This window comes from Bombus fervidus, chromosome 11 (assembly GCF_041682495.2).
Source record: "Bombus fervidus isolate BK054 chromosome 11, iyBomFerv1, whole genome shotgun sequence".
NCBI lineage: Eukaryota > Metazoa > Arthropoda > Insecta > Hymenoptera > Apidae > Bombus > Bombus fervidus.
This window is the reverse complement of record NC_091527.1, coordinates 650,388-678,267: the sequence shown is the minus strand read 5'-3', so window position 1 is coordinate 678,267 and position 27,880 is coordinate 650,388. Positions and strand designations below refer to the sequence as shown.

General features: G+C 36.6%; 1 protein-coding gene across 1 annotated transcript; it reads right to left on the bottom strand.

Annotated features, from left to right (window-relative positions):
- Nucleotides 1–2,518: 2,518 nt before the first annotated feature.
- LOC139992575 (uncharacterized) lies at nucleotides 2,519–25,970 on the bottom strand. Its single transcript, XM_072013526.1, has 7 exons — nucleotides 25,467–25,970; nucleotides 21,182–24,049; nucleotides 18,990–20,859; nucleotides 5,790–5,903; nucleotides 4,734–4,924; nucleotides 4,102–4,146; nucleotides 2,519–3,148 (listed from the first exon to the last, which is right to left on the bottom strand). Exons 1-7 carry the CDS (start codon nucleotides 25,968–25,970, stop codon nucleotides 2,822–2,824), a joined length of 5,919 nt encoding a protein of 1,972 aa, XP_071869627.1. The 3' UTR covers nucleotides 2,519–2,821.
- Between the last annotated feature and the right edge of the window lie 1,910 nt (nucleotides 25,971–27,880).

The window sequence follows — 27,880 nt, the reverse complement described above, 5'->3', positions numbered from 1 at the left end:
GGCACAACATTAATAGAAACAACAACATTAATAGAAATTATAGAAGAAGCAGCATGGACAACTACAGATTATGAACCAAACAACAGGGGAACAAAAATAATTCCAATAGACATCCTTGACAAAATCAGAGAAAAGATGAAAGCGAAAGCAACATGGCAAAAACATAGAACACGTGAAAACAAGAAACATCTAAACAAATACGCAAAGGAAATAAAAAGTGAAATAAATGATCATAATAATAACGAATTCTCAAAATTGATAGAAACACTCTCTGCGCACGAGAATGCCAACTACTCTCTATAGAAAGCCACGAACAAAATAAAGAAGCCAATAAAACAAATCCCAGCAATCAGAAAAGCAGGCAACACATGGGCCAGAAGCAACGAAGAGCAAGCTGCAGAATAGTTCAATCACCTTTGTAACAATTTACTCCATATAATATTAACAATAGTAAAAACACATGTCATTCAGGCGAAGATGCACAAAATACTAGTACCCCAACTAACGAACACTGCACCATACCTAATACAACAGCACAAGAAATTAAGGTAAATCTTGAAAAACCTTCCCCCAAAAGCAATACGTTTAATCACATTAATATTCAATGCAATTTTAAGTTCCCAATACTTTCCTAATCTATGGAAGTTAGCACAGATCATAATGTTACCTAAGCCAAGCAAAAACCCACACCAAACTGCATCCTACAGGCAAATATCACTTCCTGTGTTTTCCAAAATACTAGAGAAAATAATATGCGATCGCCTAAAACTAACAATAGAGAAAGCAAAATTAATACCAGATCACCAATTAGGATTCAGAAACAAGCACGAACACGACAGAGCAAATGCACGGGCTCGTCAACGAAATTTTACTAGCAATAGAAAAGAAACAATATTGTACAGCCCTCTTCATGGACATCGAGAAAGCATTTGGCAAAGTGAACCATTAAAGCCTTTTACAAACAATCAAAAAACATTTCCCGGAACAAATCCGCCACTTACTCAAATCATACCTAAGCAATAGAACCTTTGTAGTAAAAATAAAGGACACATATTCTGAAGTTAAAGACATCAAGGCAGGTGTACCGCAAGGAAGCGTCTTAGAACCAATATTCTATACACCGTACACGGCCAACATATCAACAGTTACCAACAGCAAAATACTGACATTCGTGGACGATACGGCTATACTAGTCAGGCACACTAATCCAGAAACAGCAGTCACGTTACTGCAAGAGGATATCACTAAGATAGAAAAATGGATGCAAGATAAACAAACGAAAGCAACCCCCAGTAAATGCAACCATGTTACATTTACACTACGAAAACGGAAACCATCAAATATCCAATTGAATGGCACACTCGTAACACAAACAAGGCAAGTTAAATCCACTTAGACACACAGCTTACATGGAAGCAACATACTAAATCGATTGTAGACAAGATACGGATAAAAAAAAGACCGACGTACTGGCTAACTAGTCAAAACTTTAAACTCAGCATAGAAAATAAAATAGAAATTTACAAAACGATAATAAAACCAATTAGGAGTACGGAACACAACTATGAGTGACATCAGTAATGAGTCACATAAATAAACTAGAGTCGTCACAATCGAAGATATTGAGAACAATAGTCAACGCCCCATGGTATGTTAGAAACGAGGATATACGCAAAGATTTAAAAATACCAACGGTCAAAGAAGAAATCGGCAGGTACACAAGAAAATAGAAGGAAAGAACACACCCAAACCAGCTGGCTTGGTTGGGGTTAGGGAGTAAAACTCTCATAAAAAAAAGATCCCACTGACCCCACTAAAAAAATAAAATAGAGCGTTGCGTTTTCACCCGATGATTTCGTGTGCTCTATGCTCCAAAAGTTCCGAGGCAAGTGTCACGTAAAATTCGTGACAAAGAGGAAGAGCTGAGCAATAGCTTAACTTGACTGTGCTTTTATATTTTTGTAGGTTTTTATTCATAAAATGATTAAGTATAATATTACAATGAAGTAGCAAAGTCAAAATAGATATTCAAATCGCGGCCAAGACTGTATACAAGACTAGTTTTGTGGTCGAATGCTTGCAGTTTTTATATGTTGCGTTTCTAAGAATTTATATGTTAGGTACCTAGGTTTTTATATGTTAAGGGGCAAGGAGAGGATCCTGATTGCCCCACGTAATGGGGAAAATGCAATGTTGTGCAAAGGTCACGTCAAAGCCTAACGGTTCACTGTCAGGTAGTATGGAATGACGTGGATTTGGGTATGGTCGTTGTCACACAAGCAAGGGTACCCTCTGTTCTGTTCTCACATGTAACTCAATTTTGTTTTTTTAATTACTGATATTTTGGATTATGCTTACCTGAAATGTAATCACAAAGCAACTTTTTTTTTAATTTAAAATTGCATTCAAGTGTCAGAATTATGAGTGAATTACAATACATTGTTCGCATTCTTATCAATATCAAGGCCCTCTTTCTATTTCGTCGAGCAATTTTCATTTTTAACGTATTGAACATTTAGAGATGCGGAACTAACGTGAAAACAACAAATCACACAAGAAAATTCGAATATTAATTTTGTAACGACATACTTTTTATTTACATATACTTACATCGGTGATCACTGAATAAGAAACAGATGTATCATCGATAACACAATTTCAGGACCTATGTTTTCTTATACAGTCTGCTGATCTTATAGTTCACTATGCATTCGTTAAATTCATTAGCTTCAAGAACCAAGGAAATATGATTCTTCTCATCCGTGAAATGTGTTGGAGAAAACGATCGTCGAACGATGAACGAGATTAAAGAAAAACCGGATTACGGTGAATCATCCATGATATGCTGAAGGTTCAAATTGCGTTTTCTCTCAAAGTTCATCTGATCGGAGATTCGAATTAGGTTAGCCTGCTCGTTTTGAAGAGCCCTCCTCAGTTCCTGGAGCTTCCAGCCTGCCTCCATTTGCTTCTCCGCTATCTGTTTCTGCAAAGCAGCTATACGCTGGTTCAAAATATTATAATCCGCCTTTGACGGAGTCGCTGGTTCATAACCATCGCACGGCACTGCTCTGCTATCCTGGTGCACCATGTCCAATGTCAACTGGCAAATCTTATCGTGAAGCTCAGCTAACTGTGTCAACGTCAACGACTGCAAAGAAAAAGAATAAAGGAAAAGATTGGAAAATATTTACGTAATGTCGTATTTTTATGGACATAACTAAAAGATTTTCATCACAGAGAATAGATTCAATTGATAAAGCTAACAATTAAGTTAGAAATATTCCATTTTTTGATAGATGAACAAAATTATGAATGTAATTTGTTTAAAGTTATATTATTTAAATTTTTACTTCAATTTGAAGATACATTTAGGACATTCAATTTAATAGAACGGAGGATGTTGGACATTTATTAATTTCTGGAGTACGGAATGATTTATTAGATCTATCAGGTTTATTCACTTAGTAAGTAACATCACTAATCCATATCATTGTGATTCATATGCGATAATCAACGTCGGTAACAATACATCGATATTATATAATTCAATAACGCACCAATATTCGTATAATATGTCAAAAAATATTTGTACCTGTCTATATGTTAAATGTTTCCATATACGAATAAAGCACTTTTTAAATTATTTTTCATTATAAAATTCTTGATAATGCTACAGCATTGATTCTTAATAACTGATGATATGAAAGATATAATCAATACCAATAAATTTGGAGGTAAAATAAGAAACAAAAAATTCAAATTTCTCTTATGAGGAATTACGTGTGAATTATTAACGTTTATGTTATAATTTATTACGTTTGTTGAAGATTCGAATTTAGAACCATTTCACGCGAAAGCTTATGGCAATACATTTTTTCATTCTTACATTTTTAAATGGGAGCTTTTTTGTCAAAGATTTGAATGATCTATCTATAAATCTTTCACCTTTCATTAGGGAAATCTTTTTTGCATAAAAATTGTAGCTAATGCCAAGTCCCGATTAATATAAAATCATTCGGCCATTAGAAATATACAAAAATAAAATTCCAATAGTATGTAAATTCTGCTAGTATATCTAACGGATCTTGTCTTCGGACTTACGTTTAGCCAGCTGTCAGGATCGAAAATGCCCTCGCCAGATTTAGCCTGTGCATTATATTAAAATAATAAATGATCGTATTAATACATATACATATAAATTTGAGTTTTTCCGTAAAGCTACATCTAATTGTTAATAAATACTGTTATTAAGTATTTTTATTATTAAGAATCATATTTTATTTAAATATTTAAATATACTATAAATATTTATGCTTTTATACATTTTTAACTATTACGAAAAAACCCAAAACAATGTATTGACTTTTATTTTAATAGAAATTATGGAGACTATTTCAATAAAACGAATATACCTAATTATAATGGAAGAAATGTAAAGTCGTTTATCATTTATCAATAGTCACAGTTTTTTATCCTTAAAAACATTAAATTATAACATAAATTTAATTTATGTTCTTACCTTTTTAGTTGTCAAAATAGTTTAAAACGGAAAAAATTTCGAAAACTGCTTTAGTAGAAAATTATTCAAAAACACAGAAACACTTGATACATTATCAATAAATCAATTGCCTTGTTAAATATGTTACATATTAGTCTTTTGAAATAAAGGACTTAAAATATTTAAAATATAAAGCTTGTTTAATATACCTATCTATCGCATATGTTATACATACTCCAAGATTTTTTATTTCCTGTTCCGTTTGATAGATATCATTAGATAAATCGTGAGATTTCTTCAACAAGTCTGCAATGTCTTTCCTTAATACTGGATCAATTTCCAGTTCTTCTTCGGGCCTGTCCGCCATTTTCGGTTCTATAGCTTTACCTTCCAAATATCTAATATAATTCCGAATGCGCAGCACACCTATTTTAAATGTTACGAAATGTATATTTTACATTTTGTAATTTAAGGTATAAATTAGGAATAAAATATACTTTACTAACTAAGGATCTAATAGGTTATAACTAATACTATCAAATGTAAACCGTTAAAATTATAGAAACTCTAAAACTCTGAATTTGGAAACAATTCGATATACCTTTCTTTCATTTAACATATTTTTATTTAAGAAACTTTTTTTTTATTCCTTTTAAAAATTCGTAACTTTTTGTTCAGCTATAATAATTATTTCCCTCTTCTATCGATTTAATTAGTATAATATTGCGTCGTATTTAGTAATATACATCATAATGTAAAATATTAGATGTACTTTTATTTTTAAAGGCCTCGATGGACTTTTATTTTCCATTTTAAAGCAAGCATGAAAACGAAAATTCTTGAACTTTGAACTATTCATGCACTTTCATCTTTATCAAGGAAGGAGGAAAAATATTTGTAATATATATAATAATATATAAACATTAGGAATTTATAAATATTTACAATAAAATTAAATAAATTTAATTCGATTCAATTTACGATACGTCAGTGAGAAGTATTAATACGAATACGATCTATTTCAATTATATAGTCACACATTTATGTAAGCTACTGACAATGAGATCTTTGTAAATAATTGTAGAATCGGCAAAATTTTTAAGATCATAAGCTCATTTAGATTAAGATCAGGAATTGCATCAAATAAAAATTCTAAATAGTCGTATTCAGTAGCATTCGTTAATAACAGTTGCCTTAATCATTTGCGGTTGTAACAAGCAATAAAACGATAAAAATCAATCTTCGGAACTTTCGCGTTCTTTATTTGTAGAACAGTTAATGTAATTTTTACCTTCATTCTGTTTTTTGAATTTCGTCCCCAGCAATTCATTCGCCTTTATGAAATCACCGCAGTCATCCAAAATATCTTCGTCCATCTCCGTTTCCTTGGGCTCCACCTTTTTCACTACATAAAATTCATTTCATTAAAAATATTATATATATATATATATCCTTTCGTAAAAAGGAAATATGTAAATATACATATGTTCGACCGTTCGCGGAGAGACGCAATCTCGAGGAAGCGCGTCAAACGGGAGTCGTAAATTCCCGTTACGATTATACAATCGACGCCACGAAAATGATCGATCCCCTATTTTGATTAGGATAATAGAGGTGGTTGAATTTGATTATAACGCTGAGGTGACAGGTTTACTCCTTATTCCAACAACTTGTATTTTTATTTATTTATTTATTATTACCTAATCTGTGCCTTTCGGCTTTGGACGAGTCTTCGGTTTTACATCTTTTTTTGCCTAATTACTTTTTTACATTTTCTCCTTCTTATGGCGTTATCACCTTATTGTCTCCTCGCTTATATCTATCTAACTAAACTCTAAACTCTTTTCTTACGTATCTATCTCCCCTCTTATCTACTCTATTATATTGCACTCCGCTGTGTAATCTATTTCTAAGACTATTGCTTGCTGTGCTCCCTTATTGTCGTTCCTCCCCGTTTTGTATTGCCTTCTCTTCTCCATTATTGTTTTCAGATACCTTATTCCTCCTCCCGTCTCGTTCAAAACTTTCTCTGTTTCCTTTGTCCCTCCCGTTATTTCGCATTCTTCTATTACGTGCCTCAGGTCTTCTTCTTTCCTTTCACATAGTCTGCATCTTTTTTCTCCCTCTTCTTTCCAGTATTCCCTTGCTTTGGTCTCGTTTTCACATCTGAATCTTGTTAGTATTTATCTGTCCTTCCACTTCATCCTCCCTTATAAGTATTTTGGTAACTCTTCTTTGGTAATTTTCCTATAATGTTTATTATATTTTGTCTCCCTTATCCTTTTCCCCCCTCTTCTGCTTTTCTCTTTCTCCTTTCTTCTATAATTTGGTCTACTGCCGTCCTTCCTTGTTCTTCTCTTGCTTCCCTTTGTATCCCTCCATTTCTCACTTCTTCTAGTTCCTTCTTTCTCTTTCTTGCTCTTTTCCCTTCTTGGCCATTTCCCCAGTTTCTCTCTCTTTCCTTTATACACTCCTTTACTTCTTTTTTTGATCCTATGGCTTTTCCTTCATACCTTGCTGCTCTTCTTAGTGCTTTTTCTTTTATTTCTATCAATTTGCATTCCTCTGCCAATATGTAGTTCGGTGTTGTCATGTCTAAACCTAGGATCCATTTTACATATCTCCTTTGTATTTTATCCATCCTTTCTTCTATGTTTCAGCCCTATATTTCTGCTCCAAACAGTGCCACGCTCTCTACCAGTGCTCCCAACATCTTTATTCTCCTTTTGTAGTCCTGTTTGAAAATTTTTTCTCCCACGCTCCATGTTTTATTCATTGCTATTACTGTTCTCTTTTTCCTGTCTTGTATATGTTTCTCATCACTGCCGTTTTTCTCTAATATGTACTCTAGGTATCTTATCTCTTCCACTTCTTCTAATCTCGCTCTCCCCATTTCCATTTTCTTTGTCTCTTCTTGTTCTTTCTTTTTTCGAACACTACCATTTTGGTCTTTTCCGTGCTCAGTTCCAATTCGGTTTCCTTTAAAAATTTTTCAAATCTTTTTAGCATCTGTTTTAGTTCCTCTTCTTTATCAGCCATTAGCACAATATCGTCTGCATATGTCAGTGACCATACCTTCCTTTCTACTACCACTGTGCCCCCGACTTGTCCTTTCCTTAATTCTTCTTCTAACCCCGCCACGTAAATGTTGAATAACGTCGGGCTCAACGGGCATCCTTGTCTGACTCCCCTCACTGTCCAAAATTCTTCTGTGTTTTTATTCTTGATTCTCACCACATTCTTTGTTTCGGCGTACAGCTCTTTTATCCTTCGAATTAGTTTCTCGTTAATTCCCATTTTTCTCATTTTCTTCTCCAATTTCTCACTGTTTAACCTGTCGAACGCCGCTTTTAAATCCGCGAAGCAGGCATATAGTTTCCCTTTTTCTCTACTCAGCTGTTTATCTATTATGTGGTTTATCACGAATATTGCATTGTTCCCTCCTCTTCCTTTTCTAAATCCGAATTGACTTTCTTCCAGTTTGGTTTCTATTTCTGCCTTCAGCCGTTCGTCCAGTATCCCTGCGTAGATCTCATATGCTGTGTCCATTAATGTTATTCCTCTGTAACTTTCCGCTACTCTCTTGTCCCCCTTCTTGTATATCGGGAATATTACTCCTTTTTTCCAGTCTTCTGGTATCCCCTCCCCATTCCATATTTTCCTTAACAAATCCCATAGCGCTTCCCCCGCTTCCTTCGGTGCATACTTTCATACTTCATTTTCTAACCCGTCTTCCCCCGTTGCTTTCTTCTCCGTCAAGTTTCTTAGTTGGTAGATCACCTCTTCCTTCTCTATATTATCTTCTCTCCCCTCCATTATTTTCTCTTCTGCTCGATGCTCCTCCGTTTTTCTGCCCTCTTTGAGTTCTGTTCCTTCTAAAATTTCCATGAAGTGCTTGTTCCACTCTTCTTCGCTTATTTCTTCATCTATACCCTCTCTTCTTCTTCTATATTTATTTATGCATTTCCATGCTTCTTGCTCTGTTTTGATCTTCTTGATTTTCTCCATTTCTTCTTCTTTGTGTTTTTCCTTTCTTTGTTTGCACCATTGTCTGAATGACTTTTTTCCTCTATAAGAGCTTCTCTACTGCATTTTCCTTTCATAAACTTTGTCACCTTCCTTCTCATCCCTCTTTTCCTCTCTTTCCACTCCTTGTCATACCACGCTTTCTCTCCCATGCCCCATCTCCTTATCTTCGCTTTCTTCTTTGGCATTGCTTCGTTTATCTTCTTTTTGATTTCTGTCCACATTTCCTCTACTGTTCTTCCATTACAGGTCTAGTCTTTACATTCCTCCAAGTATTTTTCCACACTTTCGTTTGTCCATTCCCTTTTCTCCTTCTCTTTTTCCTTCTTTTCTTTATTTTTTTTTTTTTTGTAATTCCGCCCCCCCCCCACGCTATTTCTATTTCTAACGACATGTGGTCTGACTCTGTTCTTTTCTTTACTTTTATGTTAATTATTTCTTCTGTCGTCTCTTGATTGCCAATCACATAATCTGAGTTTTCTCTCTTCCCTATATAGGTCCACTCCTCTCCTTCTTTATCTCTGCCACTGACTATCGTCCAACCTCTCTCTTCCAGATGCTTTAGCAGTGTTCTTCCTTCCATGTTTATTTTCTTGTCTTTTGATCGTCTGTTTTTTCTTTCCCTAGGTTCTCGTTTATCGGCCGTCTCTCTTCTCCCGTTCTTGCATTCCAGTCTCCGCCGATGATCGCCACTTCCTCTTTTCTTTCATCTACTCCTTCCTCTATTTTTTTCCATGTCTCTTTTATATCTTTATTATAAACTACCATTATCCTATACGTCTTATCATTGTATATTATTTTTCTTTCAACTATATTATCACTTATTTCTTTATATTCTATTTCTTTTAGTTCTTTATTTATACCCGTTATTATTCCCCCCTTTGTTTTTCTGTTTTTCCTACTCTCATTGCTGCCCTGCATTTCCAGTGGAACTTTTTGGGTAGTTTACATTTTAACTTTTCTTATTTGCCTTCCTCTATCCATGTTCCCGTGAGTCCGATCACGTCGAATGTCCAGATAATCTCACACCTCCTTGTCCTTACTTGTTAGCCCTGCTATATTCCAGAAGCACATTTTCATCCCCTTTGTAGTCCCCCCTTTTTCCCCTTTTTTCATTTTTCTTCCCCTCTCTTTCTTTCTTCCTCCAGTCTCTCTTCGTTTTCGTTCCACCTATACCATTTGTTTTCTATTTTTAGTTTTTTGTATCCAATCTTTACATATTCGGCCTTTTCCTTTCTTTCTCTAGCTACCCTTCTTATGTGTTGCTGTGTTTCCCTTTCTTTTCTTGTCAGATCATCGTCTATGTTGTACTCCCTTTTCCAATTTGCTTTTCTCCTTCATTATCCTTCTTTTTTCCTCCATCGATTTTATTGTCATCACTATTATTGCGTTCTTGCCCCCCACCTTTATCGTATGTGCTTTTTCTACTTCTGCCCCTATCCTCATTTTTTCGTTTATGAACTCCTTTACTGTCTCTTCAATGCTTTCTTCGTTCCAGTCCACTCCTTTGATTACTATGTTTCTTCTCTCTCTCTCTCTCTCTCTCTCTCTCTCTCTCTCTCTCTGTCCAGCCCTGCTCCTCCTCAATTTTTCTGATTTTACCCAATAATTCTTTCTTTCCCTTTTCCCATTCTCCTTTCTCTCTGTCTCTCTCTTTCTCTCTCTTTCCCTTCTTTCCCTTTCCTCTTTCATTTCCCTCTTCAGCTCCACCACTTGCTTTTCGAATATATCCTTTATTTCCTTGATCATTGCCTCGAATCCTCTTTCCATTTTCTCTATTTTTTCCATCATTGCCTCCATTCCTTTCTCTCTGGCTGGTGTCTCTATTTCTGTTGAACTGTATCTGTCCAGTTTAATATTGAAGTCTGCCTTATTTACTGCCTTACCAGTGTTCTTTGCTCTTCCCCTGTTTGTCGCCACCTGACGTTTCCCTACCTTACTTTCTTTTGCCGTGTTTCTGGCCTCCTAACCTCTTCTTTTCTAGTTTTTCTTATTTGTAACTCACTCTCGTTCTTAACTTCTTTTTCTCTTTTCTTTTCCTTCTCCTCGTGTGCTCACTTTCTATTCACCCTTCTTCGTGCTTCTTTATGCTTCTTTATTCTTCCTTTTCCCTTTTTCTCTTCACACTTCACTTTTTCCACAGATCTCTCCGTCCACGTGCCACTCTCAGTCTCGCTCGGGCAACCGAGGCGAACAGATGTGTGTAAGCAAACGTGTGCTCCAGTCAAGTGATTCAGAGAAGTGCTACGAATAGTGATAGTGACAAACAATGCAACAACAGATATCAACGATCAAGATTGCAACCAATGGAGAAAAATATTACATAAAAGGGTCGTCAGATTTACCAGGCTTACAGCAACAACAGCAAAATAATAACAACCAAAATGATATGGAAATAGAAGAAATGGAAGAGCAGCGGAGACAGGAGGAGTGCAGACACGACAACAAAATAAGTTACCAGGACGAAAACTGGAAGCTAGCAAAGACTAGCAAAAAACGTAAAATAATTCCAGGCACAAATGCTGCAGGAAACCCAGATACAGGAAAGCAGCGATGGCTGCAAGAATTACCTTTAAGAAACTCCTTCAGCTCACTAACGGAAGAAATAGACAATGACCCGACAAGCAAAACCACAACTAAAACACCTTACATATCAAAACCACCACCAATATTTGTTGAGGCCCAAATAATAGACCCGCTTATTGATCTACTAAACAATGTAGTCGGGAAGGATAACTACACAATAAAACAAACAAAATTAGAACAAGTAAAAATTCAAACAAACACCCCAGAAGTTTATAGGAAAGTGATAAATGAACTAAAGGGAAAAAATGCTATATACCACACGTACCAACTCAAAACAGAAAGGAGCTATAAAATAGTTATAAGAGGTTTACATCCAAAAACTAACACAAAAAAATTAAGTGAAGAATTAGGAAAAATTGGCCATGAAACAAGAGCAATAAACAATATGACAAGATACGATACGAAGCAACCATTGCCACTATTCTTAATAGAACTGGAACCCAGAACCAATAACAAGGAAATTTATGAAATCAAAAAAATACTAAATACAATTGTAACAGTGGAACCACCACGCTACAAAAAAGATATACCACAATGCATGCGGTGTCACTAATACGGACACAAAAAATTATTGCAACAGAAGCCCGGCATGTGTTAAATGTGCAAAAAATCACCTAACAATACACTGCCCATACACAGGAAAAATAGAAGAAGTTAAATGCTATAATTGTAACGGAAACCACCCAGCCAGCTACAAAGGATGTGAAATAAGGAAACAAATACAACGTAAACTGTTTCCTCCACTTCGCAACAGATCACACAATGACCATCAACCACAACAAAGTATAACGGATAACGAAACAACATTGAAAGCACAACACGAACTAAACGCTATAAGCAGAAACATAGATCCCCAAGGTAAACGAAGCTACGCACAAGTAACTAAAAACATTAGCAAACCAACGCTTGCAATCAATCAGAATGAAAACAATAACATCGAAGACGTTACAGACATCAAAGAAATGCTCAAACAATCCATTAAAGGTATGGAAATGTTAGGAAAAATGGTAAGTGATCTAAACACAATACTAAGACAACAAGCACAACAAACAACAATCATGTTACAACTACTCACTAACTTGCTAAGTAAAAAATAGAGATGGACATTTTGAAAATAGCAGTCTGGAACTCCAATGGCTTGCAACAGCGAGCCCACGAAACTAAAATATTTTTGTATAAAAATAATATTGATATACTACTTGTCTCAGAAACACATTTCACCCTAAAAAACTACATGAAAATACCGTACTACACCATATACGATACCAAACATCCCTCAGGTAAAGCACATGGAGGAACTGCAGTAATAATAAAAAATGACATCAAGCATCACTTACATAGTCAAACAAATCAAGAACACCTACAAGCAACCACTGTCACAATACAAACCAATGACAATTACTTCCAGATGTCAGCAGTATATGCACCTCCGAGACACAAAATGACACTTAAAAAATGGGAAGAGTACTTCCAATCCTTAGGCGACAAATATATAGCGGCAGGAGACTTTAATGCAAAGCACACATTATGGGGTTCGAGAATTAGCACACCGAGAGGTAGAACATTGGAAAAATACATTAGAAGCAGCAACCTCAACGTACTATCTACAGGAAAACCAACGTACTGGCCGACAGACCCCAATAAAATACCTGACCTGTTGGATTTTGCAGTAACAAAAGGGCTAAATGTAAGCAAATTAAAAATAACAACCAGCCTCGAGCTTAACTCCGACCATACACCAATTATAATAGAATATACAAGCAAACCACTACTTTATAACAAGTCAGAGTCGCTTTGCAATAAAACCACCAACTGGCAAACTTTCAAAGAACTGATCGAAAACAAAATCAACTGCAATATCCCGTTGAAAACACCTGAACACATTGAGCAGGCAGTAGCAACTTTGACAGAAATAATACAGGAAGCAGCGTGGGCAACCACCACCTATGAAACAAATAGCAGGCAATCAAAAATTATTCCGCAGGACATCCTAGACAAAATCAGGGAAAAAAGAAAAGCGAAAGCAAAATGGCAAAAACAGAGAACACGAGAAAACAAGAAAAACCTAAATAAACTTGCAAAGGAACTAAAGAATAAAATAAGGGAACATCATAATAACGAATTCTCAAAATTCATCGAATCACTATCCGCGCATGAGAATACCGACTACTCCCTATGGAAAGTCACTAACAAAATTAAGAAAACAGTAAAAACAATCCCAGCAATCAGAAAAATGGACAACACATGGGCCAGAACCAACGAAGAACAGGCAGAAGAATTCTCAAAGCACCTACAAAATATATTTTCGCCGTATGAAATTGATAACAGCATCCCTGGATGGCAAACAAATGAAGAAGTGGAAAATGCCAGCAACACAACTGATAAACGCTGCACCATACTCAGCACAACAGCGCAAGAAGTTACAAACTTAATTGAGGCAACAAAGACAAGTAAAGCACCAGGATTTGACTTGATTAATGGGAAAATCTTAAAAAACCTTCCCCCAAAGGCAATAAGACTAACAACGATAATATTTAACGCAATTCTAAGAATACAGTACTTTCCTACACTATGGAAAATAGCACAGATAGTGATGTTACCCAAACCAAACAAAAACCCACATTTAACTGCATCCTACAGGCCGATATCATTACTACCTGCGTTTTCCAAATTACTAGAGAAAATAATATATAACCGCTTAAAACCAACAATAGAAAAAGAAAAACTAATACCGAACCATCAATTTGGATTCAGGAATAAACACTCCACAATAGAACAATTGCATAGACTCGTCAACGAAATCTTACAGTCGCTTGAAACAAAACAATACTGCACAGCACTCTTTATGGATATCGAAAAAGCATTCGACAAAGTTAACCATGAAAAACTTCTTCAAACAATCAAAAAGCAATTTCCAGAACAAATCTACAAACTACTCAAATCCTACTTAAACAACAGAACCTTTGTAGTAAAAATAAATGATGCATACTCTGAAATTAAGGACATCAAGGCAGGAGTACCGCAAGGAAGTGTCTTAGGACCAATATTATACACACTATACACGGCAGATATACCAACAACTGTCAACAGTAAAACACTGACGTTTGCGGACGATACGGCCATACTAGTGAGGCATGCAAATCTAGAAACGGCCGCCGCACTACTACAAGAACACACTACAAAAATAGAAAAATGGCTGCAAAACAAACAAATAAAAGTGAACACGAGCAAGTGCAACCACATAACATTTACACTTAGAAAAGGAAAAACACCAGATATTCAACTGAACGGCGCCCACATAGCACAATCAAAGCAAGTCAAATATCTGGGAATAAATTTAGACACACGCCTTACATGGAAGCACCATATAAAATCAATAATAAACAGAATAAGTGCAAAAAGGAAGCAGATGTACTGGTTAATCAATAGAAAATCTAAATTAAGCACAATGAATAAACTAAATATATACAAAACAATAATCAAACCAATCTGGACATACGGAGTCCCATTATGGGGGACGGCAGCAATGAGTCACATAAGCAAAATAGAAATAGAGCAAGCAAAAATCTTAAGGACAATAGTTAACGCTCCATGGTACGTCAGAAATGAAGACCTACGAAAAGATCTAAAAATTCCAACAGTCAAAGAGGAAATCGCTAGATACGCAAAAAAGTACAAAGAAAGACTTGCAGCACACCCAAACCAGCTGGCTGCTGAAACAAATAAAACCAAAATAGAAAGAAGACTGAAGAGGAAGCATCCCGCAGACCTCGAAATAGAGATGCAATAGGAAACCTAGAAGATGGAACCCCGCTGGGGGTAACCATCCACATGCTATATTTTATTTATTTCTATTTATTTTTATTTTTTATTTTTTTTATTCTTTTATTCTCTAAGCTATAACATTTTACCAAATGTCCTTCTGGACAAATTGTAAAAATTTAATAAAACAAATAAAAAAAAAAAAAAAAAAAAGCATCACTTACATAGTCAAACAAATCAAGAACACCTACAAGCAACCACTGTCACAATACAAACCAATGACAATTACTTCCAGATGTCAGCAGTAAATGTACCTCCGAGACACAAAATGACACTTAAAAAATGGGAAGAGTACTTCCAATCCTTAGGCGACAAATATATAGCGGCAGGAGACTTTAATGCAAAGCACACATTATGGGGTTCGAGAATTAGCACGCCGAGAGGTAGAACATTGGAAAAATACATTAGAAGCAGCAACCTCAACGTACTATCTACAGGAAAACCAACGTACTGGCCGACAGACCCCAATAAAATACCTGACCTGTTGGATTTTGCAGTAACAAAAGGGCTAAATGTAAGCAAATTAAAAATAGCAACCAGCCTCGAGCTTAACTCCGACCATACACCAATTATAATAGAATATACAAGCAAACCACTACTTTATAACAAGTCAGAGTCGCTTTGCAATAAAACCACCAACTGGCAAACTTTCAAAGAGCTGATCGAAAACAAAATCAACTGCAATATCCCGTTGAAAACACCTGAACACATTGAGCAGGCAGTAGCAACTTTGACAGAAATAATACAGGAAGCAGCGTGGGCAACCACCACCTATGAAACAAATAGCAGGCAATCAAAAATTATTCCGCAGGACATCCTAGACAAAATCAGGGAAAAAAGAAAAGCGAAAGCAAAATGGCAAAAACAGAGAACACGAGAAAACAAGAAAAACCTAAATAAACTTGCAAAGGAACTAAAGAATAAAATAAAGGAACATCATAATAACGAATTCTCAAAATTCATCGAATCACTATCCGCGCATGAGAATACCGACTACTCCCTATGGAAAGTCACTAACAAAATTAAGAAAACAATAAAAACAATCCCAGCAATCAGAAAAATGGACAACACATGGGCCAGAACCAACGAAGAACAGGCAGAAGAATTCTCAAAGCACCTACAAAATATATTTTCGCCGTATGAAATTAATAACAGCATCCCTGGATGGCAAACAAATGAAGAAGTGGAAAATGCCAGCAACACAACTGATAAACGCTGCACCATACTCAGCACAACAGCGCAAGAAGTTAGAAACTTAATTGAGGCAACAAAGACAAGTAAAGCACCAGGATTTGACTTGATCAATGGGAAAATCTTAAAAAACCTTCCCCCAAAGGCAATAAGACTAACAACGATAATATTTAACGCAATTCTAAGAATACAGTACTTTCCTACACTATGGAAAATAGCACAGATAGTGATGTTACCCAAACCAAACAAAAACCCACATCTAACTGCATCCTACAGGCCGATGTCATTACTACCTGCGTTTTCCAAATTATTAGAGAAAATAATATATAACCGCTTAAAACCAACAATAGAAAAAGAAAAACTAATACCGAACCAACAATTTGGATTCAGGAATAAACACTCCACAATAGAACAAATGCATAGACTCGTCAATGAAATCTTACAGTCGCTTGAAACAAAACAATACTGCACAGCACTCTTTATGGATATCGAAAAAGCATTCGACAAAGTTAATCATGAAAAACTTCTTCAAACAATCAAAAAGCAATTTCCAGAACAAATCTACAAACTACTCAAATCTTACAACAGAACCTTTGTAGTAAAAATAAATGATGCATACTATGAAATTAAGGACATCAAGGCAGGAGTACCGCAAGGAAGTGTCTTAGGACCAATATTATACACACTATACACGGCAGATATACCAACAACTGTCAACAGTAAAACACTGACGTTTGCGGACGATACGGCCATACTAGTGAGGCATGCAAATCTAGAAACGGCCGCCGCACTACTACAAGAACACATTACAAAAATAGAAAAATGGCTGCAAAACAAACAAATAAAAGTGAACACCAGCAAGTGCAACCACATAACATTTACACTTAGAAAAGGAAAAACACCAGATATTCAACTGAACGGCGCCCACATAGCACAAACAAAGCAAGTCAAATATCTAGGAATAAATTTAGACACACGCCTTACATGGAAGCACCATATAAAATCAATAATAAACAGAATAAGTGCAAAAAGGAAGCAGATGTACTGGTTAATCAATAGAAAATCTAAATTAAGCACAATGAATAAACTAAATATATACAAAACAGTAATCAAACCAATCTGGACATACGGAGTCCCATTATGGGGGACGGCAGCAATGAGTCACATAAGCAAAATAGAAATAGAGCAAGCAAAAATTTTAAGGACAATAGTTAACGCTCCATGGTACGTCAGAAATGAAGACCTACGAAAAGATCTAAAAATTCCAACAGTCAAAGAGGAAATCGCTAGATACGCAAAAAAGTACAAAGAAAGACTTGCAGCACACCCAAACCAGCTGGCTGCTGCAACAAATAAAACCAAAATAGAAAGAAGACTGAAGAGGAAGCATCCCGCAGACCTCGAAATAGAGATGCAATAAGAAACCTAGAAGATGGAACCCCGCTGGGGGTAACCATCCACATGCTTTATTTATTTATTTTTATTTATATATTTTTTTTATTTTTTTTTATTTTTATTTTTTTACTTTTTTTATTCTTTTATTCTCTAAGCTATAACATTTTACCAAATGTCCTTCTGGACAAATTGTAAAAATTTAACAAACAATAAATAAAAAAAAAAACGTGCCACTCTCACCCTGACCCGAACCAAAACTCCCAACAACTTGTAGACAAGATGCTTAGGCTCGGTGCGTACATATATGTGTTAATTAGATGAGTGATAAAAAGTAGATATAGAGAATGAAGAGATGTTGACTGAGTTAAAGAAGTGAAACCAGTGCAGAGTTTATGAATCTGTAGTCGTAAAACCAGTCTAGTTATGTTGACTGTTCTGAAGATGTTGAACCAGTGAAATTCGGTGACGATTGATAAATTGATTACAATAATGATAGTTTAGTTTCAAACTCCAGCCGTGACTTTCCAAGACTGAAGCTCTTACAACTCTGTCGCATACCCACACAAGTGGTTATGTTATGAAGTAGTGAGAACTACCGAGTGTCGGGTCTGAACCCAGGACCTCCTGTTGCCGTGTGCACTCCCTTGCCGTCTGGTGGATCTCCGTCATCAGCCCATCGGTTTTGAAGTGTGCCGGTCGTGTCACTGTCGCAGAGGAAAACTCTTGCTGGGTGTTGATCGCCCCACCACCGGTCGTTTACGGGTGGAAATCGCGGGAAAAATGGGAAAACCCACGTTTCCCCACCTTTTACCTGATGGAGCAATGGACTCGAAGGTGTTTTATACCACTTAACGGCCTTAACCACTTAACGGTCAAATCGAAATGCTTAATTTTACGACAGTTCCTTATGATTATTACAGTTCAACTAATTATATTGACATAGCGAGTGGCTGCCTCGACCGAGAGATGGATTCCGGGTTACGCAGAGTCACCGGACATAACACACAGAGTTTTAATACAATCTCATGTCATCATAAGAAATCTAATATGGTATATATCCAAATAAGAAATTATTTTTAACTTTTAAACAATATTATAGTTTCTAATATTCAGTTACATGAATACTTCTCAAAAAATATATATATTAAGTTTCAACAAATAAGAAATTTTCTTTTAACTTACTCAATTCTGTACAGAATATTAATGTATAACTTTATAGCTTATATTTATAACTTATATATTATATTCTGTTATAATCTTCTTACAGTCTAAAAATATCAGAGCACGAGTAATTTAAAGTCGAAATAAGAGGAGAAGATTGTCGTTGTAAAATTACACCTGATACTGTTTAAGGTAAATAATAATATTAAATTCCGTTCATTAAAAGTTGATTAAAGTGACTTGAACAAAAGATCAAGCACTTGCCCTTCTAATTTGGATTCCAAACAAATTGAAAGGATAATTGTCATACCTTCTTTCAATTTTGCATTTTCTCTTTTCAGCTTTCCCAATTCCTTGCGTAACCTTTCCCTCTCCTCTTGGCAATCGAATAACTGGCTTTTCAGTTTCTCATTTCCATCTTTTAACTCGTCATTCTCTTTCTTCAATTTATCCAGATCCGTAGCTAATGCAGTATCGCGTTCTTTGTGCCTATTCTTCTCATCCCTTAGTTTACCTAATTCCGACCGCAATTCACCATAATCGCTTTTCAATTTATCCAAATCGGCTTTCAATTTATTCGCTTCTTGCTTTGCCTCGTTTAAATCGTCCTGCAGTTTTGCATTTTGCGATTTCAAATCTGTCAATCCACCAAGCAATCCTTCGTTATTCGCTTGACAATCGACTAACTCGCCCTTGAGATTCGCATTCTCTTTCTTTGTTTTGGCTAATTCTTTCTCCAATTCTGCGTTCCGTTCTTTCTGACTATCTCTCTCCTCCTTCAGGTCAGCTAATTCAGACTTCAATTTGTCGCAATCGCTTTTTAATTTGTCCAAATCATTTCTTAACCTATTCGATTCCTCTATGGCGTTATTTAAATTGTTTTGAAGTTCTGCATTCTCTGATTTCAATCTATCTAGCTCTGGCCTCAGCCTATCCAGTTCTTTTTTAGCATCTTCTAATTGTTTCTTCAAAGGTTCGAGTTCGTTCACTGTATTCTCGAGATCGCCTATTTTGTTATTCAAGTCGTCGTTTTCTTTCTCTAGATCGTTCAGCTGTTTCTCCGCTTCTGCCAACTTGTTTTTCGTTCCGGTTAACTCCGCCACCAATTTCGCATTGTCATTCTTTAGATTCACATTTTCGTTCTTCAGATTCGCGTTTTCGTTTTCCAGCTTCGCATTATCGTCTTTCAGAGTTTCTAATTGCCCGTTCAACTTGGTTAATTCCACATTCAGCTTTTCGTTCTCGTTCCTCAGCTTATCGTTTTCGCTACGAACCTTATCCAACGCCGCTTTTAGAGCGGTCAGCTCATCCTTCATGTCGGCCAATTCCTTCTTGGCCGCATCTTTTGCGGCCATCTGCTCTTCTAGCTCGTTTGTACGATTGTTTAGCTGTTCGCGGAAACGATAGAGTTCGTTGACCAATTCTTTTTTCTCGGCTAACAAATCGGATAGTTCACTTTCCAGCAACTTTATCTGTGCTTCCGCGTCCGCGAGCGCCTTCTTCAGCTTATCGATCTCGTTCTTTATACGATTGTTTCCCTTTGTTAGTTCATCTAACTCATTTTTCACTTCGTTTAATTGCTTTTGCAGTCTATCTTTCTCAGTTTGGCAATTTTGAAGATCTGCCCTCAATTTTTCCGCAGCTGCCTCCTCTGCATGCAAATTTGATCTCAATCTATCGATCTCTGCTTTCTGTCCATCGCCTTCTCCTTTCAGCCTAGTATACTCGTCTTCGAAATTTTTCCTATCTTGCAGAAGGTTTACGTTCTCCTCTTTAAGAGAATCGAAATCAGCCTTCAACTTATTATATTCATCCTTTAAACTTTTCAAAGGATCCAATTGAGACTTTAGCGCGTTATTGGCATCTCTTAATACAGAAACCTCTTCTTTGCATTTCTCCAGTTCATTCTTTGTTACCGCAAGCTGTCTTCCTAGGTCGTCTATTTCATTTCTGTATCTGTTGTTGTCAGCTCTCAATTTTCCTAGTTCCTTCTTCAAGGCATCCAGTTCCTCCTTCAAGGCCGCGATTTCTGAATCACCCTTATTTCTGGCCGATTTTTCTGCTTCGAATGCTTTTTCCTGTTGCTCCAGTTGAGACGTTAAATCGACAAGCTTCTTGTCAAGCTCGCCTTTCTCAATCTTGAGACGGTACATCTCTGCTTCTAGTACTTTCTTCGAAGCCTATTAGATATTAAAATCAAATTTAGGAACATTGAAAATGATACAAGTGTTGTAGATTAATGGATGTTTCACTTCTTTTCAATTAATTTACAATTAATAAACAAAGAAGACATTTCTCGTATGAAAAACACAAATATTTTTAATGAAAAATTATGCTAAAACATTAAAATTAATGCTAAAATACCTAAAATACTTAATAAATTTATGTATATTATATATATACGTATGTATAACATAATGTTTAATACCAAAATTTAATAATATATTATAATAAAAATATATACCAAGATAACGTTAATACTTATAAATCAACACAATTTACCTGGCATTCGAGCAAATCTTTCAAGGCTTTCTCAAGATCAGCTTTCGATTTGTCAATGTCCAACTGAAGTTTGCAGTTCTCCACTTTCCAATGATCTATGTCTGCTTCTAGTTTAGCAATTTTATCTTTTAATTCATCGATTAATTTCTTCAAATCAGCAATCTCTCGTTTCAGATCCGCACATTCCGCTTTCAAATTCGATAGATCATGATCCATATTTAATAACTTGTCTTTTAGACCTTGATTTTCCTGTTTCAAAGTGTCATTTTCTGCCCTAGCATTGACCAGGTTCTTACTTAAATCGTGCACCTGATCCTCCAATATCTTCAGATCGTTCTGCATCTTTTCATTGTCAGCCGTTTCTCTAGCCAATTTTGCTTTGAAATCGTTGGCCTCGTTCTTCAAACTCGTCAAATCGTCCCGCAATTTATCATTTTCACTTTGCAAACGGGAAATCAGCGGCTCCAGAGACCGAATTTTATCCTCAGCTCTGTCGAGATTAGCCTTTAATTTATTCAATTCGTCGTTCGATGACTGCAATTGTTCCCGTGATTTTCCAAGTTCGTCTTTTAATTTGTCATTCTCTTCCTTGCACGAGTTTATCTCTCCTTCCAGCTTCTCATTTTCAGCTTCCAGGTGAGCCTTCTCCACTCTGAATTTTTCATTTTCCATCTTACAGTCGCTCAATTGCTTGCTCAATCGATCTCTTTCGTCTTTCAAAAGAGAATTCTCATTCTTCAGATTATTTAACTCCGCCGACAAACTGTCCCCTTCGCCCCTCATTCCCTGAATTTCAGACTTCAAACCGCTGTTTTCAGTTCTCAGCTGATCCAACTCACCAACACATTTATCCAGTCCGTTTTTCAAAGAACCTATCTCAGATTTCAATTGATCGATATCCTCTAAGGCTTTTTCCAATTCACGTCTCAAACGATCGACTTCACCAAGTAAATCCTCATTTTCCGATTTCAATTTATCGAATGCCACTAATTTTTCTTCCAATTCCGCGTTTATTGCTTTCAGATTGGCGATTTCCTTCGTTAAGCGATCATCAAGTCCGTGAATATCAGACTTGAAAGCTTGATTCTCCAATTTAAGCTGGTCGCTCTCAGTTCTCAGCTTTTCCATCTCGTCCACGCACTTATCGAGTGCGTTTTTCAGAGATGCTACTTCAGATTTCAATCGATCAACTTCTTCCCAGGCTTTTGCCAGTTCCTGTTTCAAACGATCTACTTCATCAAGCAAATCAGCATTTTCTAGTTTTATTTTATCCAATTCACTTAACTTTTCTTCCAATTCTGAGATTTTTCCTTTTAAATCGTCATTGTCTTTCATTAAGCGATCGGTAATAGCTTGCATCTCAGACTTCAAGGTTTCGTTCTGTTTTTTGAGGTCGCCATTTTCGATTCTCAGCTTTTGCATCTCGCCCACACAATTATCGAGTCCATCTTTCAAGGAACCTATTTCGGATTTCAATTGATCAATGTCTTCCAACGCTTTTTCTAATTCTTTTCTCAAACGATCTACTTCAGCCAGTAAATCTGTATTTCTTCCCTTTAACTTTTCCAACTCCTCCAACTTTCCTTGTAATTCTATTATTTTAGATTTCAAATCATCATTTTCCTTCGTTAAGCGATTCTTTTCGAACTTGCAGTTCTCTACTTGTTCTTGCAGCTTTGCAAGTTCAAGTACCTTATCCTTATCCGTCGCTTTTAACGCGTCACCAGCGGCTTTTAGTTCCTCCGCTTGCCTTTTGGAATCCTCAAGGTCATCCCTTAACGCCTTCATATCTCGTTTCAGTGAATCGTTCTCGAGATTGATCCCATCGAGGCTCTCCTGTAGCTCGTCCTTCTGTACTTTCAGTTTATTAAGTTCTTTACCAGCTTCGTCCAATTTGGCTCTCAGACTCTCGTTCTCCGCCATCGCTTGTTCCAGCTGCTTTTTGATACCGTTATTCTCGTTCAACAACGTATCGCGTTCTTGCTTCGCCTTGGCCAATTCATCCTCCAGTTTATTGATCTCTGCTTGCAAATTGTCCAAAGCCTGCTTCATGCTATCGTAGTCGTTCCTTAGCTGGTTATTCAAATTTTCTAGCTCCTTTATTCTTTCCATCAGATCATCGTTCTCGTTCTCCAGCTGCTCTAACCGAGCCCTCAACTTTTCCCTCTCGTCAACCGATGCTTCTAACGTTTCGCGAAGCTCGTGGTTCTCCTTTCTTTCGGCATCGATCTGATCTTTCAGATCGAAAATCTCTCTCTGTAACAATTCAATCTCATCTTGGTTTCTCTCCAATTCCTTCTCCAATGCGGTCCTGGCCGCCCTTTGATCCTCCAGTCGTCCAATGAACGCCTCGATCTGTTTCCTTGCCTCGTCCAGTTCGTTCAACAAATTTTCCTTGTCTCGCCTTAAAGTGTCCACCTCATTTTCGAGATTCGCTATTATCGCTTTCGTGGCTGCAAGGTCCTCTTCGAAGCCGTGTAACTTTTCCGAAAGTGCGTTTTTGTCCAGACAGCACTGTTCCAGCTTCGCATTTATCTTCTTACACTCTTCCAACTCATTCTTCAGTTTGGTTATCTCAGCTTTCAAATTATCGATCTCGTCATTTGCCTCATCGAGTTTTGACTGTAATTCTGCCGTCTTATTCTTGTACTCCTTTTCCAAGTTGTTCTTCTGCTCCAGTAAATCTATTATCTGATCGTCTCTATCCTTCAGTGCTTCTCGCAGTTTGTTTAGTTCGTTCAGTAATTCAGTTCTCTCTGATTTGAGATCATGTAACTCTGATTTCAGGTTCTCCACTTCGGATTTCAGAGAAGATAACCCCAACAAATCTATTTCTGATTGTCTTAGGTTATTCAGGAGTCCTGCGATCTAAAAAAGAGCTACAGTCTTTTAATTGTTTTTTCATTGGTATCATGGTTTCGGTTAATATCATATTTTCGAATCTCATTAAAAAGTATTTTATTTATATATGTCGAGTTATCGTTAGTTTTAAGGGCGTGTAACGAATCTTCATTTGGACTAGCCATCGTTGTTATACAATAGAGATTATATTTACTGGTATAAATATGATTTTTACAGAGTTTGACAAATAGCCATGGTGATTAGACACTCGAGATGTTAATGACAATGATCTTAGGTTCAATAATGAATCCACGGTCAACGGGGTAATTCTTTGTTAAAGGTACAATATCTTTTGAAGCACAAAGTAACGTTTGCTGTGACGCTCGGTATGTACTGCACGTAAAGACGATGCGAAACTCTTCAAGGACATCGCAAGAATAAAAGATGATGGAAACTTTCCTCTCCTTACGATCGCGTTTGTTTGTTGTATATTGGTCGGGGATACCAATAAAATTCCAACCGCCGTTGCTAGGCAATCCCGCGTAGCGGCGACATTGTTTCTGCCCGGGGTTTGATTGTTAAATAAAACGTATGTCCCATAATATTCGCACTTCTGTGTTAGGTAAAAACGTTCATCCCGTGACCGTGGCTACGTTCAGCGACCAGTTGTGTCACCTCGAGCCCAAGCCCACTGTCACAAATCTCGGGCAAACATAATCGGATTGAATCATAACAACTACTTCTAAGTTTTATTATTTAAGTACAGCTATAATAAATAGTCTAGACTAAAGTATTGGGGATCTTCCCAAAAATTCCAAAAGAAAGGCCCCGATGTCCTTTCATCTCCAACATATGAGTTATATATATAACTCATATAATCTATTTAAAAACATTTAAACTGATGCTGTTTTTACTTTACTTTCTTTTTATCTACGATAATGTTACGAGTGTCATATCAATACGAGATTTATAAGTCGCGAGAAATTATAAAACTTTTTTATCAAAAATCGTCACGAGTTCAAGTAAAGACTAAAAACTGAAATTAATCATTGAACATTCTGGATGCTCGGTCTAATTTCTACGAACATTGGCTTGCGTTCGTCACGAAAAAGTTGTTTTGACAGAAATGAGTTTACGAACAGATCGTTTAATGACCATTTACACTAAACGACTACAAGCGAATTCTTTCTCGTTTGCCTCTAAAATCGAAATACACCGTTAGAAAAAGAAACACAAAGTGTGAATGAAATAGAGAGGAAGGTTCGTCATCTAATTCTCACTGTCACTTTCGCATCAATTCAAATTGTTTCATTGTCTTGATATATATTGTATTATGGTTTTACAGTATTAACAAACTTTTACCGCAATATAATAAGTTTTACAAACTTATTTGTAATCGCCAGCTGACGTTAACTTTAAGTTTAGAACCATCGAGATGTAATACCTTGTCATCTTTCCTCCTAAGTTCCTCTTTCATGGCTTCTATCTGTTCCTCTAAACCTTTTTGACTGATCATCGATTCCAGTTCTTTGTTCAGTGCATCGATCTGCTCGTCTTTCTGTTCTAACTGCTTTCTTAGATCAGCCACGGTATCCTCGCAGTTGTTCAGCTTATCCAATAAATCTGAAATGTTAATATACTCCGGCACTGTGGTTGTTTCGGCTGTTTGCAATATCGTTTCTGGCGTTTCCTTTCCTTCGAGATCAACCAATGCACTGCGCAAGTCTGTCACTTGAGCAAGAAGACGTTCGTTCTCCAAACGCAGATCATCGCAGCTCTTAGAAAGGTCCACCAAGGTTTCGATCGATTTCTCCACAACTTTGGAAATCTGCTGTTCAGCCGCTTCACCTTTCATAAGATCACGCAGCTTTGCCCTTAAGCGATATATCGCGGGGCAGCTGATGTCTTCCTCGGTCTGCGCCAGCTTCAACCTCAAATCCGATATCATGTCTCGCAATCTGTCAGGGCAAAAAAATTTCTTTGACACCTTGAAACTGAGGCCATAAAAAATTTTCGAAGAAGTATGTTTCATGGATAGTTTTGGTATAAGAGATACATTGAAGTCATAAAATTAATCAGGTTTGGAAATACAAAACATTTTGATAAGCAACTCTTGTCTTAGGAATGTAAGGTTTCAGACTCAGTTTAGTTAAAATTTACTATAAATTACATATGTCGAATATTAATGTTTAAAATAAAAATATTCATTATCGTAACATTAGTATATAACCAGAATGTTGATGTGATTTGCTCAGGTGAATGTAAATTTGGAAGAAACACTATATATGTTTCTGTAGTCGTAGATTTATTTGAGCAAAGTTAATCGACCAAATGTTCAGATACATATGAACAATAATGTATATCATTGTGCTACCAACGATTTATTGTTGGGAAGCGGAAACGATTAAACGAGGTCTACGAAGCGGAGAAAGTAGCGAACAGTACTCTTTCTTTTCAAGCGCGAAACCCTCTCTAAGATATCTTATTTTCTCTCTGAAAAAGTGGATCGTGGCGTCAGGGTCGTCACAGCAATCTCGCTCGGCGAGAGTTTCCTCAAGATCCCTCGCTTTATCTTGCAGGACCGCGTTTGCATTTTGCAGCCTTTCGATTTCTTCTCGGGAGTGCACTAGCAGCGGATCGGGCTTCAATATCTCATCCGCATTTACACCTACACGAAAACATCTAATCTTTAGAAACATTCGGAACAGTGCACATGTACGATACTTTTCAAAGGAAGCGCTCTAAATTTTAAAGAAAGTCCCTAATGCTAGGAAGCTCCAGTCTACATTCGGAAACAATCTTCAGTTTGTATTACTATTACGGAATTTACTAGTATGAATACACTAGCTGAATACATATAGTACTATGTCGTAAAGTAAATAATGTAGCGAAAGTTTGGTGTATTATGGGAATAGTACAGGAAAAGTGCTAATGAGAAAATGAAGATTACAGAGATAAAATATATCTACGAGTTTGTTGATTTTGATGTTATTTAATAGTTAAAATTTATTGGTATATTTAATATAACATAGTTAAAAACAGAAACAATCTTGTTAGGAAGATAATACAGTTACACTGTACATATGAATGTGTGTGTAAGCGTCAAAGGTCGTCCAGGCTTTAGTTAGGACAAAAGACGATTAGCAGTCGTTTGGAAGCATTTGAAAGAGTCGGTTGACAACAAGCGTGCATGCGAGTAGGTTTACGAGGTCTTCAGAGTATAAGATATGTGTATAACTATTGTGTATTAAATAAAGTAAATTATTTGTATTCTTTACAAATCTACCCAATCCAAAAGTGTAAGCTTTATAGGAGTGGGTGAGAAATCCATCAAGTTTTGTGAAAAAACTAACAGTATTACGTCGCGCGAGATGGTCCGTGCGACGTCCCTCGCGGTCAGGCCGCCGAGGCCTGCTCATCGTCACACTGACCCGCAATAGACCCAAGGAACCACCATAGACCACATCTGTTAGCTATAAAGCTGCATTCCTTTGAACATCTTCGGTTTATGGGTGGTCCCTTAAACAGTCCTTCGGTCTCTTGCACGCTCTTACTGATTACGGAGAAAGCAGATGTGCCCAGCGAAATAGCTGGTTTTTCTCCAGGAACAACGACACCCAGGAGCCACATATGCAGGAGACTTTCTCCTTGTATTTTGTTTCTTAACATTGGCTAGAACCAATGGGCATCGCGGATCGTTACCCTCACTTTTCTACCGAAAAGTGTGAACTACGAATCCGCGTTCTTAATTCAACAAGGATACACCCACATCGAGCTTTCTTCCTAAATAGTACGAGACGGGTCAATCACTGTTCTAATATCCCTCGGACAGTCAAGTTCACTGTTCTAACACCACTC